We start from the raw sequence: 15,843 nt of genomic DNA, 5'->3' as shown, positions 1-15,843 counted from the left end.
AATTATTGATTATGGAGTAGTGTATTTTTAATTTTCAGTGATGGGTAAGAGTTAATCAAGAATTATTTTGTTTTGAAAAAAACTCAGCAGAATATATCCATTAATATATCAATACACATATTTATAAATTTAAATAGTCTAATTGTTTAAATTTTCATACAAATATATGCACATAAGTTTTGATATACTTATTTTCTTTAAGTTAGTTAAAAATATTAATAGAATGATATAAATAATATGTTATACTAATTTATATTAACAAATTTAATAACATTGGTTCGTTCAACTCTAATTTAAAATATGTGTTTCCAAACATTATTTTGACTGATGTGGACGACAAATTGTCCCAATGACAACTTAACTTATCTAAACTTTTTTTTTTTTTTGACCGAAAATCAGGATTAAGGGAAAAATTTAAAAGGTATTGCTCAATTGACCCAGAATAGTAATTAGTTAAACCGCTCCCAAATATGTTAATTATAAATGCGACTATAATATATTGGACTATTTGTATTAAGTTTACTTTCCGAAATTAAATTACAATTTCATGCATCTTCTTCTTCAAACTTTTTCATTTCTTTATTTTTTCGAGATTTATATTTTGAATCAATATTACTTTAATTCTAAAGATAATCAGGTTAAGTCAATTTCGAAAAGTTAGCCTATGTATGCAATACTATTGTAAAAATTGTGACTATTGCAATCAATAAATTATCCATATACATATTAAGGTTGTGCAAAATCCATTATAAACACAATAAAATTAGAAATAAAGTACACATATATAGTGATTGATTATGTACTTTTATGCATATATAGTGAATGATTAAACCAGTTCTCAACCAAATAAAGCTAAATCCCAAAAGCACTTTAGAAAATGAAGCTAAAAATAAGTGTCACACTACTCAGCTTTACTGCAAAATAAAGAAGAAGAAATCCACTTTCGGTTTAGACTTTAGGGTAATTAGATATATGTCCCCTCCTACATAATTTGACATTAAAATTGGTCACTTATTAGGTTTGAAAATCATTTACATGACTTAAAACATTACCATAAATGAGAACAAACATAAGAACTAGAGACTATGATTTAGAGGTTTTGGGGTCACCTTACTCCGTTGTTTAGTCTAACCCGAAAAAAGGAAAAAAAAAATTATAGTAAAAATGTGACATAACCCCCTTTTCATAATTTTTTTCAATCTTAGTAAAACCTATGTTTATTCACTCATTTTATTCATTTTTTTAAATATTTTTTTATGTTTATCCCAAAATTTTTACAAGACCACTATAACTCAAGTTTCTGAATTCGTCCTTGTTTACCATGAGAATCAAACAGTACATCTTTGTCCGAGTCACTTCATAGATCTTTTTGAATTATACACCGAAATGATTGAAGAAAAAAAGAGAAAGGAATAAAGAAGACAGTTAAGAAATCACTAAGACCAGTACAAGACTAGAAATAGCCATATTTTTAGGTAAAAATGCTTAAAGATAGGTGTTCTTATAATGGAAGTATTCCTAAATCAACCTAGACCATATATGGCCTGTCTGTCTCTGTCTGTCATAGGAAAAAGAAGATTGAATGAATGAATGAAGTTTATACAACTTATGTTGTATTATCAACCGCCCAACCTGCTGACAGATAGAGTATCATCAAACAATGGAATTTTTGTGTTTTCAAAAAAAACAAATATGATAGAAATTATCCCTGCCATTAGAGGAAGGAATCAAGTTCCTCAATAATCTTCATCATCTTCTTCTTCATCAACCACTTTATGTCTTCTCTTCGTATAAACTCAAGATTGAATCATATACTAAACTAAAACAACAGCCATCCAATGTTGTGTCCCACACAGCACTTATATTCTATTTCTTTTTGTTTCATTTCAAATTAAAATCAAACCCATCAATCAGATTCATGACCCATAACCAATTTAAGTGGAGTCATGAGCAGCAGCAGCAGAGAAGAACATAACTCAAAATTCCATTTCAGTCAAGCAAATCATTCATTTACCATTAAATTTCTTCATGTCCAATCCAAACATCATTTTCAGCTAAACCACTTTTTGCCACTTAAAATCAAACTCAACCAGTTGAGGAAAGAAGAAGAAGAAGATTAATGAAATGGAAATTGCTAAAGAGGGTAATACTAGTAGAGATCATCAAACAGAGCCTAGAGACACTTACAAAATAGCTTATACATTCCATTTCTTGTTTGGTGCTGGAAATTTACTTCCATGGAATGCTTTAATCACTGCAGTTGATTACTTCAACCAACTCTATCCATCATCCAATCATATCGAGCGAGTTTTTTCAGTTTGTTACATGACTTCTTCTCTGTTAGTTCTCTCAATTCTCATGAATTGGACCCATAATAATAATAAGAAGAAACCTGGTAGTTTCAGGCTGAGGATGAACTTGGGTTTTTCCATGTTAATCCTCACCATGATCCTAATTCCTTTACTCGATTGGACCAGCCACTGTTCGAGACCAAACATAGCAGCATATTATGTAACAATTGCATCCGTCGTCGTATGTGGCCTAGCCGATGGCTTGATTGGTGGAAGCTTAATTGGATCTGCAGGAAATCTTCCTAAACAGTACATGCAAGCCATTTTCGCAGGAACAGCTTCTTCAGGTATATTTGTCAGTACAGGGGATTTCTTCTTCATCTTCTTATTTTAATGCTTTTTCAAATAATACAGGTATTCTAGTATCAATGCTGAGGATAATAACGAAAGCATCGCTTCCTCAAACTCCCAAAGGTCTACAAACGAGTGCACATTTGTATTTCATCATAACAACTGTTATTTTGTTGATCTGCATCGTCTGTTGCAACCTGTTGTACAAGTTACCTGTCATGCAAGAGCATTATAAGCTTCTATCTGACAACGATAGTCTGTTGTCGAATTCTCGACCGAAATTTTGGGAGGTTGCGAGAAAAATACGGTGGCCTGCGTTTGGAGTTATGTTTATATACGCTGTGACTCTTTCCATCTTTCCTGGATTCATATCTGATAACAATTTGAAGTCTACCAGTGTTAAGAAGGATTGGTACCCTGTTCTGTTGATTACGGTTTATAACTTTTCAGATTTAGTTGGGAAATGTTTACCTGCAGTTTATGTACCAAAAGGAGTCGGGAAGGCTACGTGGGGTTGTATTATGCGGGTTTTGTTCTATCCTATGTTTACGGTTTGTCTACATGGTCCTAAGTGGATGAAAACAGAAGTACCCATCGCAATTCTGACAATGGCTCTTGGAGTGAGTAATGGGTATTTGACAAGTGTCATAATGATGATTGTTCCTAAATCTGTGCCGACTTCGGAAGCTGAAGTGGGTGCGGTTGTGATGGCAGTTTCATTGGGAATTGGTCTGGTTGCTGGTTCGGTTCTTGGTTGGTTTTGGGTCATTTGATAAATGTCTGTTACTGTTTTCATTTACATGTTTCAGTTGAAGTCTCTAAATCTATGTTTCCTTTGTTTAATAAGAGGACGAAGTCAAAAGTTCGAAACAAACACACCAAGAACCAAAGAAAAAGGTTATATTTTACAAACAATGATGACAAACAAGTGTACACTTATATCTTACAGGAAACCCGATATTTCATGTCAAAAGCTAAATCGGGCTAATATAATCGAATAAACCCGTAAACTATAGTGACATCATGTCATTAAAGGTAACAATTATGGATATATTTACAAGTTAGAAGATATGACTATTTATGGTTTATCAGCATAATTTTTCATTCATATAAACATTCCTCCTCCCATACATCTTCCAGGAATTCTACCATTTCCTGCCATTAATTGAATCAATTAACCTTCAAGAGATACATAAAATAGGGAAAACTAATGCATAGAAAAAAAGATGATATTTTGACTCACAGATAAGGGAATGCTCCTGGCGAAGCGTTTATTACTACCAAGCAAGGTATCATAGGTTGCGTTCCAACTGCAATGTATGAAAATCGGTTCAGAAACACAAAAACTTATCAATGTTATGCATAGCCTAACTTGATAATGTAACAAAAGTAAATCAAAATACAAATATAACCCTGAAAATTAGATAGTTTCATTTGGTTTTCAGAAGAATTAATTATAGCTTAGATTACAGGAATTAGAAAGAAACCTTATTGTGGGATTACGGTTCTTTTCACGATTTTCCGACTTTTTAGATCCGACCCACTGAAGCCTTGTTTGATTCCACAGAAGGAGGCCTGGAGGAACCAACCATATGTCAAGTACATATTTGCATAATACCATTAATGATAAAAAGGTTAGAACAGGAATGAAAATGACTTGCCATGATTTACAAATTCAGAAGGTTCGTTCAGGTTTGGTAAGATGAGGAATGACATGCTTCTTTGAGATAAAAGTCCATTATTATCGAGATCATAATTGCTCGTGCTCCAAAACCCCTCAGAAGCACTAGGTTTACGTACCAGAATTCCATCTCCATTAGGATGAGTTGTGGATTCCCAGCATCCAAGACAACCTCTGTTCTGTTACAATTCAGGTTATCCATGAAAACATTAAAGGATTTGTAATGTTCCAAATTAATCAAGAATTAGCCTTTATTAAACAGAAATCCATCATGGGTAGCAAGCAATAAAGGAAAGGCAGCAAGGAAATACTTTACCCCATCAAAGACAGAAGCTTTGTTAACCAAGTTACAGATGAGCCTCGCTCCTCTTTCGCTGCAGCGAAGCTCATCAAAAGCATTGAAAACCCAGAAACTTGGAAGGCGGGATGATGAAAACAAAATATAAATAAATGGGTAATCCAACAGGATCACGTGATATCAGATCGATTAGAGGGAAAGAAAAGGAATTGCGGCTCAGGTACCTAGGGCTTCTGTCGCCCTAGTGAGTCAGGAGTTTAGCGAGAATTCTGGGTTACAAGTGGAATGAGGCAATAATAAAAGATCTAGATTTGCCTTGCTTTGACTTGACCCACCACTATCCAAGAATTCTGTAAAAACCAAACCTAAAAATTAATCAACTTTTTTTAACCATATTGTAAAATTAAACAAAGTAACATAAAATTGACAACTTTAATGGCTGCTTTTGATGATATGGAAGAGCCTTATTGGAAGAGGAGGCGGCTATAAGTTCAACACCCACCCCACCTCCCTCCTATGACTTCTCAAAACAGCCAAGAGACGTGGCTAACATGATCAGATCAAAAAATATCTTATTTAGAAAAACACAAAAATTAGGCACTTTGAAAGAGCAATAATTGACTGGATATTCATTCTTTAGAAATACCCAAAAGGTGTGAAGTGTAGCAGACAAAGAAAGCCCAGTCCCCACACATTTCCATTGATTGGAATTTGGATGGATAGAATAGGTTGACATTTCATTATCATCCTTAAATGCACTAATAATACATCTTCCTCATATGATGGATAATTGGTCATAAATACAACCCTTTCAAATACCAAATCCAATACAATCTAGCTTGTGTTTGTTTATCCATTAAAACCATTAAGATTTAAGCCCATATAGCCATTTGTAGAATTTTTCGAATAATCTTAACCATTAGGAAAAGAATTGAAAAACAGACCTTCACCTTTAAACATATTCCATGTTGCTTTCTGAGCCTTTCTCAACTTCTGTTTCTTTGCTGTTCTTTTCATCAGCTGCTGCTGATGCTTTCAATATAAAACAGTTGAATCATTTGTAAAAATATTGTCATCATTTGTAAAACAGTTAGTAGTTCCCTCAATTCGCAGAAATTTCATTTCGGATCCCAAATATTTAGCCATAACATAAATGTCATCGGATCGAGGATGCAGCTTATCATCAGACGAAAACCCATGTAACTGCAAAGAATCGTCAAGATCAACATCAACCCAACTAAAACCAATCTCCTTCTTCACATTCCCATCCCTCATTCTTCTCCTAATCTTCGCCACTTTTTCCCATTCCCCTTTCTCAGCATACAAATTCGACATCAAAACATAAGAACCAGACTCCTTCGGTTCCATCTCCATCAAAGCATCACCCACCCTCTTCCCCATCTCCACATTCCCATGAACCCTACAAGCCCCGAGCAAACACTGAAGCGTCGAAATCCCAATCTTACCCGGAATCAAACTCGCAAATTCCTCAGCTTCCTTCAATCTTCCAGCTCTTCCCAACATATCCACCATACAAGCATAATGCTCTTCCAACGGCTCAACTGTCATTGAATTAAAAACCTCGAGCCCTTTATCAACCATTCCATTTCGTCCGCATGCTGTCAGAATCGAAAGGAACGTTATAGGGTCAGGCTTCACCCCAGCTGTCGTAATCATCTCGTTAAACAACGTTAAAACTGATTTGTAATCTCCGTGTCTTGAATTTGCCGATATTATAGCCGTCCAAGCGACCTGACTTCTATCGATCATCTCATTAAACACTTTACGTGACTCGTGAATACTTCCCCGTTTCGCGTACATATCGAGAAGAGCACCAGACACGATCGAGTTACTATCGAATCCAACCTTAAATAAATACGAATGACAACGTTGTCCATGTCTTAACGAAACAGCCTCTGCTGCTGCGATAGCGTTTAGAACGCTTCCGAGTGTGTATTCGTTTGGGTTTACGTACAGTTTGGCAGATAAAAACGTCTCGACCGCTTCCTTTGATTGGTTGTTCTGGGCGTACGCTGAAATTAGAGCGTTCCACGAAACGATCCCTTTGAGGAGAAGCTCGTCGAAAATCTTTCTCGAGTCGTCTGTCGTTTTGAATTTGGCGTACATTGTGATCAAGCAGTTGGCAACGTTCGGTTCATTGAAGAAATTGGTTTTTGTTGTAAGACAATGGACTGTTCTACCTTGTTCCACAGAATTATGATTTGTTATCGCATGGATTAACGCAACGAAAGTAACATTATTGGGATAAACTCCGTCCAATCTCATCTGATTAAACAGAATCATCGCGTGTTCTTCGTCTATAGAAATCATTGTAGTCCACGAGATAACATTTCGGTAAATCGTATCTGCGAATGCCAGTTTCACATCTCCAAATTGGTCACATTTTGAATACATTGACAACAACACATTACAGACGGAAATATGTCTACAATACCCTTTCTTAATAATCAAGTTGTGTACTTGTGTTCCTAGTTGGAGATTCTTTTCGATTCCGCAAGCTGAAACTACACTAGTGAATGAGACATGATCAAGATGCATACCTTGTTTGAGCATCTTGTTGAATATCAATATTGCTTCAACTCCATATACTCCTTCTTGAGCATAGCCTGAGAGTACAGCATTCCAAGAGACTAAATCCTTTTGTGGCATTTCATCAAACACTTTCTCTGCTTCAATTATTTTCCCTTCTTTAGAATACATAGTTATTAGAGCATTACCAATAAACACTTCAGAAAACAACCCAGATTTAAACACAGCAGAATGCAATTGGATTCCAAAGTGGAAGAAGAACTCTCCATGATCAGCACAAAGAGCAAGAACAGTAGAGTAAGTGACAGCATCAAAAACAACTCCAGATTTATGCATTTCACAAGCAAAATCAATACCATCTTGGTTTTTAAAACCTGAAAGCATGGCGTTCCAAGAGACAACATCAGGATTCTGCAAATTGTGAAAAAGATATAAGGATTGATCAAATCTTCCCCCTTTGTTATACATGCTTATCAAAGAATTTGATACACTCAGCCAAGATGAAAACCCAGAAGTTGTAACGTAACCGTGTATTTGAGAACCAAGGATTTGGTCTCCCTGACATGATTTAAGTGCCATGGAGAGAATAGCTTCATCGACGTTCCCAGTAGAACTGCACACAGCGCATTCTTTAAAAATCGTGAGAGCTTCCCGATACCGATTTTCGCGAAGACAAGTGATCATAGATTGGCGTAAGTAGAAGATGTTTGGGGTCAGCATTTTATCAAACAGGTGGTGTTCGTAATGAAACGAATTGAAATGCCGTATACTACGGCATTGTTGTTTGATGAGGTTTAGGAATGATTTCCATGTTCTTCGTTGAGTGATCATGAGAATAAAACAACCTAAATAGATAGATAGATAGATTTGATACTCCAATACCAATACAGGTGAGGATTGAGGAATGATGAAGAGAGATTAGCAGCTTCTGGTTTCTCGTAAATAACACTTGTTCTTCAGCAATATTAGAAACTAGGATGATCAAACCCTAGTTAGAGAGATCTAACCCTTCGCTACCGCCGCTCCCTGTTCTTCCACCTTCCAGCGGCTGGCCTCTTTTGAGTGAAATTAGCGGGAATGGGGATTAAATTGATTTATTTGTGTTTTCTTTTTTTAGCTAAGAATAAAGAAATGATTAACTCCATTCATTCCTCGATCGATTATCGAGTTTTCGGAACAAATCTTAGAAAGTATCGTAAAATCGAATAACTATAACTATAAAATAATTGGAATAATTGGGATAATAATTCAAATATGTATGTTATATTTAAATCCTAGTTATTTTCGATAATACAAAATATTTCTACTTTCTCGTGACACATATAAAAACGACTTATTATAATAAAACATTCATATATAATTAGTAAGAATTCTAAAATGAATAGCATTTAATCTAAAAACAAAATCTGATATGAAATTGATTACTATCAAAATTTATCTCAACAAAAATCATATGAATCATATGGGAAATTTGACGAAATAACCTTAAGTTATTTCCAAATTTAGCATAAACCAAATAATTTTTTTAAATTTAACCTTTTGTCTATGGAAAAAGACCTTTTTGCCCTCAAAATAATTATAAAAAAAACAGTTTTTTCCGGTCCCTTTCTCTTCCCTTCAGTTTTCTCTCTCTCCTCTTTTCATATTTCCAAACCGCCTCCTCCCCTCCCCGACGACGACGACCGATCCAAGCCCACGACCCACCTCTCCCCGACGACGATCCAAGCCACGAAACTCCACCTCTTCCCCGACCTCCGACGACTGTCCGCCTCTTCCCCTCCCCGACAACGACGATCCAAGCAGAAGGAACGACTATCCAACATTCGTCTGCGACAGATGCACATTCGTCTACGACAGATGCATTTTTCGCCTGCGACCTTTTGGTTACTTGGTTGTTTGTACAAACAATGTTAGTTTATTTTCTAACATTGTGATTTACTTATCAGATAACTCAGCACAAGTGGGCATGACCCTTTATGCAGTATGTTGATATTGAAGGTCTTGGGGTTGGATGACTACTATGAGTTAAGGAATTTTTTTCTTTTCTGGTTTACATTTCTATTGATTTTAATGTTGGAAAGTGTGTATAGGTTATTAACAGACCTATGTACTTCAGTACTATAAAGAATCAAATGAAGGCCAAAGATGGAACTGGTTATAAGAATGTCCGTGACATTTTTGCTGATATGAGGCTAGTGTTCAACAATGCAATGCAGTATAACGATGAAAAGAGCGATGTTCATTTGATGGCGAAGACTTTGTCAGAAAAACAAATACATTTTTACAATTGTTTAGAACATTCAAATTAAGTGTCTTACAATAAATGATACATGGTGATAATTTAAATAATGATGAGAATGATTAAATCTTAGTACCTAGCTCTAATTGATTGTTTTCAAATAACACTCATTTTATGTAAAAACATCAATAATATAAATATTTTGATTAATAATTATTAGATTGGACAATAAATTATTAATTATGAATATCATGACATGTCTGATTGGTTTAAATGAAACTTAATTTCTCAACACATATATCAACAATTAAACATCATTTCTAGTAATCTGATGTCAATAGAAATGGTTATGACAAAAAAAAAACTGCAACAACAAACACCACCACTCAGTGATGAAAATAAAACCCTTCTAATTCACAAACATACCAATCAATCAAAATCTAATTCTTTGGATTCAAATTTAGAATTGTTCTCTTTTACCTAGCATTTAAATCAAACTCACCCTTCATCACGTCAATCGTTTTGCCCATTATTAGTCTCCTCATCGTTCAGAAAATCCTCTGAAGGTTCTCTCTGATCATCCCTTTGTGCATTCACCTCTCCACACACATTGTTATTATTACCCATTTCATTTGGGCTCACTCCATCATCAACGCCCATTCTGTGTGCACCAAAAACATTCATACGTATAAGCTAGTGAAGTGATGCTCATTCATGAATTATAGACATCAAAATAGCACATGCATAGACCAGTAAACAAAACACAAAATGGAGATTGAGAGATACATATCGCAATCGTCGCAGGCGAATATGCATCTATCGCAGGCAATATATGAATCTATATCAGACGAATATGCATCTGTCGCAGACGAATATGCATCTGTTGCACAGTCGCCTGCGACAGATGCACAGTCGCCTGCGATAGCCTTCGACAGATGCATTTTAAACCCAAAACGATTCAGTCAGTCAATAAACCTAAACATAAACAATAAACACTAAAACCCTAAATCATTCTTCCATTTCAGCATGCGTGGAAGGTAAACGAAAGAAAACGGGAAAAATTAACCTTCAATGTTGGATAGTCATTCGTTCTGCTTGGATCGTCGTCGTCGGGGAGGGGGAGAAGGCGGACAGTCGTCGGGGGTCGGGGGAGAGGTGGGGTTTCGTGGCTTGGATCGTCGTCGGGGAGAGGGGGGTCGTGGGCTTGGATCGGTCGTCGTCGGTGAGGGGAGGAGGCGGTTTGAAAATATGAAAAGAGGAGATGGAGGGAAAACTGAATGGAAGAAAGTGATCGGGGAAAACTGTTTTTTTTTTAATATGAGGGCAATAAGGTCTTTTTCTATAGGCAAAAAGTTAAATTTGAAAAAATTATCTGGCCTATGCTAAATTTGGAAATAACCCTTATGAGGGTTATTTCGTCAAATTTCCTAATCATATTAATGAACAAATTATAACAATTTTTTCATATAAATTATCAATGTATTGTCAAAGCATAATTTTTTTTTTTTTTGGTTTAAATAAGCACTTTATTTTGTTTTATCAAAATAAAACTCTATTATCGTGATTTTTTTTTAATTTCATTTAAATTATTTTAGTGGTATATTTTAATAATTCTTAATAAAGGATGCCAACAAATCTAATTAAAATAAACTTGTTCAAATTTTTATGATTAAAAGAATAAAATTTTACAATTGTATGACTTTATAAATAATTTTAATTTTATTATGAAAAACTTAATTTATATTTATAAATTATAAAGAATAATATTATTTATTTAAAAGATTGAACTAATGTAATTAATTTTCTAAATGTAATTTCTTTATATATTTTATTTGGAAATGATAATAATAATAATATATAATTAATATTACCATTTTAAATAAATTTTAAATTTTACCAATTTAAAATTAATTAACTATTTAAATAAATTCAATTTTTTTACTATTGCTTTTATCAGTTACAGTTGTCATCACATCACCCACTAATTACAAGTGTGTATATAGAGTTTAGACTAGTTAAGCAAAATTGATGGTATTGTTAGGTATGTTTTATAATTGAAGTATAGTAACCAAAGTGTTGTTTAAGAATATTGAAATATAAATGACCTAAATAAAAGAAAATGAAATTTTGAGGGCAAATATAAAAAAATTGAAATACTTTATAGATGTGGATGCTCTTTATGGTCCTTTTGGTTGTGGTCAGTGGTCAAGGTGGGGTTACTCTAACTAACAAGTAACCTAACAAATTAAACCAATTAATATTATTAATAGATATACTTATATTTAATTATACCTTTATAGAATACGATCACAATAATAAAATGTTAGCAATACACAATTCCAAAAGCCAGGTCAACAAACATCAGCACACTAGAAGAGAGTAAAGGGTCAATTAATTAAATCAAGTGCTCCACCCATCACAAACTTAGTAACCAAAATAACTAAAACCCTTTCATTTTTCTTTAATTCATTGTATCCTTGAATTGAAGATTTGTTAAAAAAACTTATAGGTTTATGTAGGTTCTTATTGATTTTAACGATTCGGTTGCTTCATAATTATATGATCATTTACCGTTTGAACTTACATTTTTATATGATCCAATGAATTTTATGTTTGAAACATCAAACGACGAATGTCATCTTCGATGTCTCCCATTTATCGTCAACATAATCCTCCGGGCTAGTGAGGAAGGGTGGCAACTTGTGTTCAACACACACCCAAAGGAGGTTGGATATGAGTCTCCATTTGGATAACAATATCCTCAATCATGGGTCTCATGAATCTCTTCGATCCAACTCATCTTTCTAGAGTTGGGGTACCCCACGTGGGGACCCAAACCTATGATATCATCCTCAAAGCCTTTCAGGGGGGTCGATCATTGTTTTGGTCTTAATTAACAAAGTTAAATTTATACTAATAATGATTCTTAACAAAGACAATTGATGCAATGTGAGACATGTCTGATGTTCTTCTTAAACCTAATTATACTTCCCTTTTATTATTGATTAAATAAATAAATTAAAAATTTAGAAGATTTTGTTGTAAGGTTATGAACCAGTTGTCTATTGCCCATACTTTTGCCCCCTACCACATGTTGTTGCCAACCACTTCTTGACATGTGGGCACCCACTTCATTGGTGCATTTTCAGGGGACGACATGTTCATTTAACCGTCAATTTGTTTTCTAATATTTTTTTTTTTTTGTTTGTGTTCGTTAGTTAAGAGGTATAAATAAATATAAGTTATATAAATTATGTTTTTATTTGTTTTTTCGAGAGGACTAGCATCACCTATGGTCATGACATTCACATCAACGAAATACGTTTTAAGTGAGAATCGAACTCGTGATATTTGTTTTCTTATAAATAAAAAATTATTATAAGTAGGTAGTATATATAAAAATAAGATTTTTATTAAATATTTTGTTCTTTTATATATTTTCATTGTTTAAATAAAATTTTAATTATTTAAAATAAATTGTTTTGAGGTTTATTTTGAGAAAGTATTATTTTTTAATAAATAGATTTAAAATGTATTAATCTATTACGATAATAGAAGTAATAAACTAATAAAATAATAATAAAATAAATAAAAATATTTTTAATAATATAATTGAATAATGTGATTGATTAAAGAATAAATAAAATAATATTTGATTAATAAGAATAAAATTATGTTTATAATATAAATGAATAACGTTATTGATTAGAGAATAAATGAAATGATATTTGATTAATAAAAATAAAATGATTTTTATAATATAAATTTTGTTTAATTTAAATATTTTATTAATTATAATTCTTTTTTTTTATTTCATTTCATTTGTATAAGATTAGTTTTTCAGATCATGAAATTTTAAAATGAATTTTTATTTATTTATATAAAAGTAATTATTTATTCAAATGGTTTTATCCTTTCAAAGTATTACAAATAACAAATGTATTTTTTATCTTCCAAAAGAAAAAGTTCGGAAAAGAAAAGGATATAAAACTCTTACGAAGGGTCAGCGTCAATAATATTTCATAGTATCTTTTGAATATAAATAATAATTCATATAAATAAATTGATTGATTGAAAGATAGAACAATACATCATCACATGCGGCAGAGACATCTCCATTTATTTAATATTTTTAATCATGTCAATTAAATGACGTAATTTTATCCCTTAATTAATTTGTCATTAATTAGGGGAGACTATTCCACGCCACTAACCATTGCCTTCATCAATTTTCCCTATACATTCATTTGTCCCTTCTTTAGCCAATGAGCCTATTTGAATTTCTTTAAAAAAAATTAAAAAATTGGTGGATCTTATCTTATGTCATAACAAATTAAATAATTATTTAAAATAATATAATTCACCAATTTAAAATAACTATTAACTTGATTCTACTCTCATTCAATATGAATTATTTTAATACGAATGTTAAGTTATTTAATCTATTTTAACTTTGAAACTTGGAAAGCTTTATTTTTAGGAATTTCTTTATAACTAAAAGCTCGTTAGTGTTTTTTAATCCCAAAACTCAAACATTTTATTAATCATTAAATTAAATAATTTTATTATTTAAATACCAAAATTACCTTCTACTTTTATCATCTCTCTAAACCAGTATTCTCTCATAAGAGTAAATTAGTCTTTAAAATTTAAAAACCAATTTTTTCCTTGTTTTTACCAAATAAGTGTTTTTATGATAAAATCCGTATAAAACTCAAAGAACTCTTTCCTCGAACACGCCCTAAGGATGATGAATTTATTTTTACTATTATCTCTTTGTCCCCTTCGGTACAAGGATTCTGTTATAACATATTTATAATATAAATAAATAATTATAAAAATTAATTTTTTAATACTATATATATTCATAATATATTGAAAAATTATATTATTATAAAAAAATAAATTTAACTCTTATAAAATATGAAAATATATAAATATATTTGTGTTTAACAGAATTGACAGCCCAAACACAAAAATGTCCCTAAAATAATTCAAATAGAAAATCGCAGGAACTGATTTAAATCGTGATCCTATTAAATAAAAAGTAATTATAACTAATAGAAATTAACTTGATATAAAAGATAAAATTATAAGTAAAAAAACCATTATATCCGAAATCCGAATAAATTGGATTTTTGTAAAGAAAGTGACAAAAAGAAGGTTAATAGATTGTGAAATCCCATTACAATCTAAAGAGAAGAGAAAAAGGGTAAACTAGGGCTTTCACAATCTATACAATTAGTAAATATGTAATATACAAAAGATGATACAAAATCGTCAATATGAAGCCAACCGATGATGAACCAAACGGTCCCTAAGAATCCCATTATACAGAGCAACCCGATTCGCCGGCATTCCTCTATTCTCTTCCCGACCCTCTTTCGAAAACGTCGCCGGAGAATTCTCAACGGTCCTATTCCGATGTCGTCGATACTCTTCACCGTTTCCGGTCGGTTCCACCATATCATGAGCAAAGTGAACTCTTTTCTTCTTATTCTTTCTATTTTTCTCTCGCCCACTTCCATCTACACCTTAAATTAAACAAAAACATCAAGATCAAGAAACCCATTAAAAAAAATCAAGAATTTATTTGAAAAAATCAAGAAAGTGTAATTACGGTATGAGATGCAGGGGCGAGGGTGGAGATGGAAAGTGGATCGTTGGAGACGGAGAGCTAAGAGGATGACGGTGCCGGAGACGGCCATGGCGGCGAGGGCGACTCCCGGTGATGAAGTCAACATTGAAGAAGAGAGAGAAGATGGAGAACTGTAGTGAGAGAATGAGGAGAAACAGGGGCGGTGGTTACTATATGAATCAGTTTTTTAAGATTATTTTAATGTTGGGGAGAGAAGAGTTGGTTATTATTGGTTGAAATAATTTATTTGAGAATTTATTAAATTGTTTATTTGAAATATAATATGTATTGATTTTTATTCCTAAATGGTTAATTAATTTTTCAATATATTAGGAAAAATAAGTACTGTAATACATTCAAGTGTTTCCCGCCTACTTTTTTTTTTCTTTTCGATTATAAATTAAAGTTTGTATTTAATTTTTTGATTTTTTGAATTTTATCCCTACTCAAATTAAATAATATATATGGTTAATGAATTTTGTATTAATTTCGTTTGAAAATTTTGAAAAAATTGTTTGTTTTGTCAAACTAAAATTAATATAATTTTCTCTATTTTAAAACACGTTTTAATGATATGACTGATTTGAAAACACATGAATTTAAGTTTAGCTAACAAATGTTATTTAATTTATTAAAATATACATAATTAACAAACATATTATTTATTTATTATTATTATTATTATTATTATTTGAATTTTAAAAAAATTAACATGACACTCTCACCCCTCATGACTTCAACCGGATTTTTATAAAATTAACATAACATTATTTCATCTAAATTACACTTAATAAG

At 32.3% G+C, this 15,843-nt stretch overlaps 4 protein-coding genes across 6 annotated transcripts; 1 reads left to right on the top strand and 3 right to left on the bottom strand.

Annotated features, from left to right (window-relative positions):
• Positions 1 to 1,993: 1,993 nt before the first annotated feature.
• LOC124913334 (equilibrative nucleotide transporter 8) lies at positions 1,994 to 3,472 on the top strand. The gene is made up of 2 exons (XM_047453927.1): positions 1,994 to 2,638; positions 2,706 to 3,472. Exons 1-2 carry the CDS (start codon positions 2,125 to 2,127, stop codon positions 3,413 to 3,415), a joined length of 1,224 nt encoding a protein of 407 aa, XP_047309883.1. The 5' UTR covers positions 1,994 to 2,124; the 3' UTR covers positions 3,416 to 3,472.
• A 56-nt stretch (positions 3,473 to 3,528) lies between these two features.
• LOC124913335 lies at positions 3,529 to 4,776 on the bottom strand. Its single transcript, XM_047453928.1, has 5 exons — positions 4,640 to 4,776; positions 4,304 to 4,497; positions 4,130 to 4,217; positions 3,886 to 3,952; positions 3,529 to 3,797 (listed from the first exon to the last, which is right to left on the bottom strand). Exons 1-5 carry the CDS (start codon positions 4,720 to 4,722, stop codon positions 3,744 to 3,746), a joined length of 486 nt encoding a protein of 161 aa, XP_047309884.1. The 5' UTR covers positions 4,723 to 4,776; the 3' UTR covers positions 3,529 to 3,743.
• Positions 4,777 to 4,851: 75 nt separating this feature from the next.
• On the bottom strand, positions 4,852 to 8,203 carry LOC124913332 (pentatricopeptide repeat-containing protein At4g32430, mitochondrial). Of its 2 annotated transcripts, none has more exons than XM_047453924.1 (2): positions 5,572 to 8,203; positions 4,852 to 4,971 (listed from the first exon to the last, which is right to left on the bottom strand). In XM_047453924.1, the coding sequence occupies exon 1, from the start codon at positions 8,000 to 8,002 to the stop codon at positions 5,657 to 5,659; it is 2,346 nt and encodes a 781-aa protein (XP_047309880.1). In that variant the 5' UTR covers positions 8,003 to 8,203; the 3' UTR covers positions 4,852 to 4,971; positions 5,572 to 5,656. The 2 variants fall into 2 exon arrangements, with proteins under 2 accessions (XP_047309880.1, XP_047309879.1); XM_047453923.1 differs by having other exon boundaries at positions 4,857 to 4,971; positions 5,566 to 8,203.
• A 6,410-nt stretch (positions 8,204 to 14,613) lies between these two features.
• On the bottom strand, positions 14,614 to 15,212 carry LOC124912674. Of its 2 annotated transcripts, none has more exons than XM_047453323.1 (2): positions 15,031 to 15,212; positions 14,614 to 14,944 (listed from the first exon to the last, which is right to left on the bottom strand). In XM_047453323.1, the coding sequence occupies exons 1-2, from the start codon at positions 15,152 to 15,154 to the stop codon at positions 14,691 to 14,693; spliced, it is 378 nt and encodes a 125-aa protein (XP_047309279.1). In that variant the 5' UTR covers positions 15,155 to 15,212; the 3' UTR covers positions 14,614 to 14,690. The 2 variants fall into 2 exon arrangements, with proteins under 2 accessions (XP_047309279.1, XP_047309280.1); XM_047453324.1 differs by having other exon boundaries at positions 14,614 to 14,938; positions 15,031 to 15,211.
• Positions 15,213 to 15,843: the final 631 nt, after the last annotated feature.

Source organism: Impatiens glandulifera, chromosome 8, assembly GCF_907164915.1.
Source record: "Impatiens glandulifera chromosome 8, dImpGla2.1, whole genome shotgun sequence".
Lineage (NCBI taxonomy): Eukaryota > Viridiplantae > Streptophyta > Magnoliopsida > Ericales > Balsaminaceae > Impatiens > Impatiens glandulifera.
The sequence above is the reverse complement of the archived record's forward strand: the minus strand, read 5'-3'. Positions and strand labels throughout refer to the sequence as shown.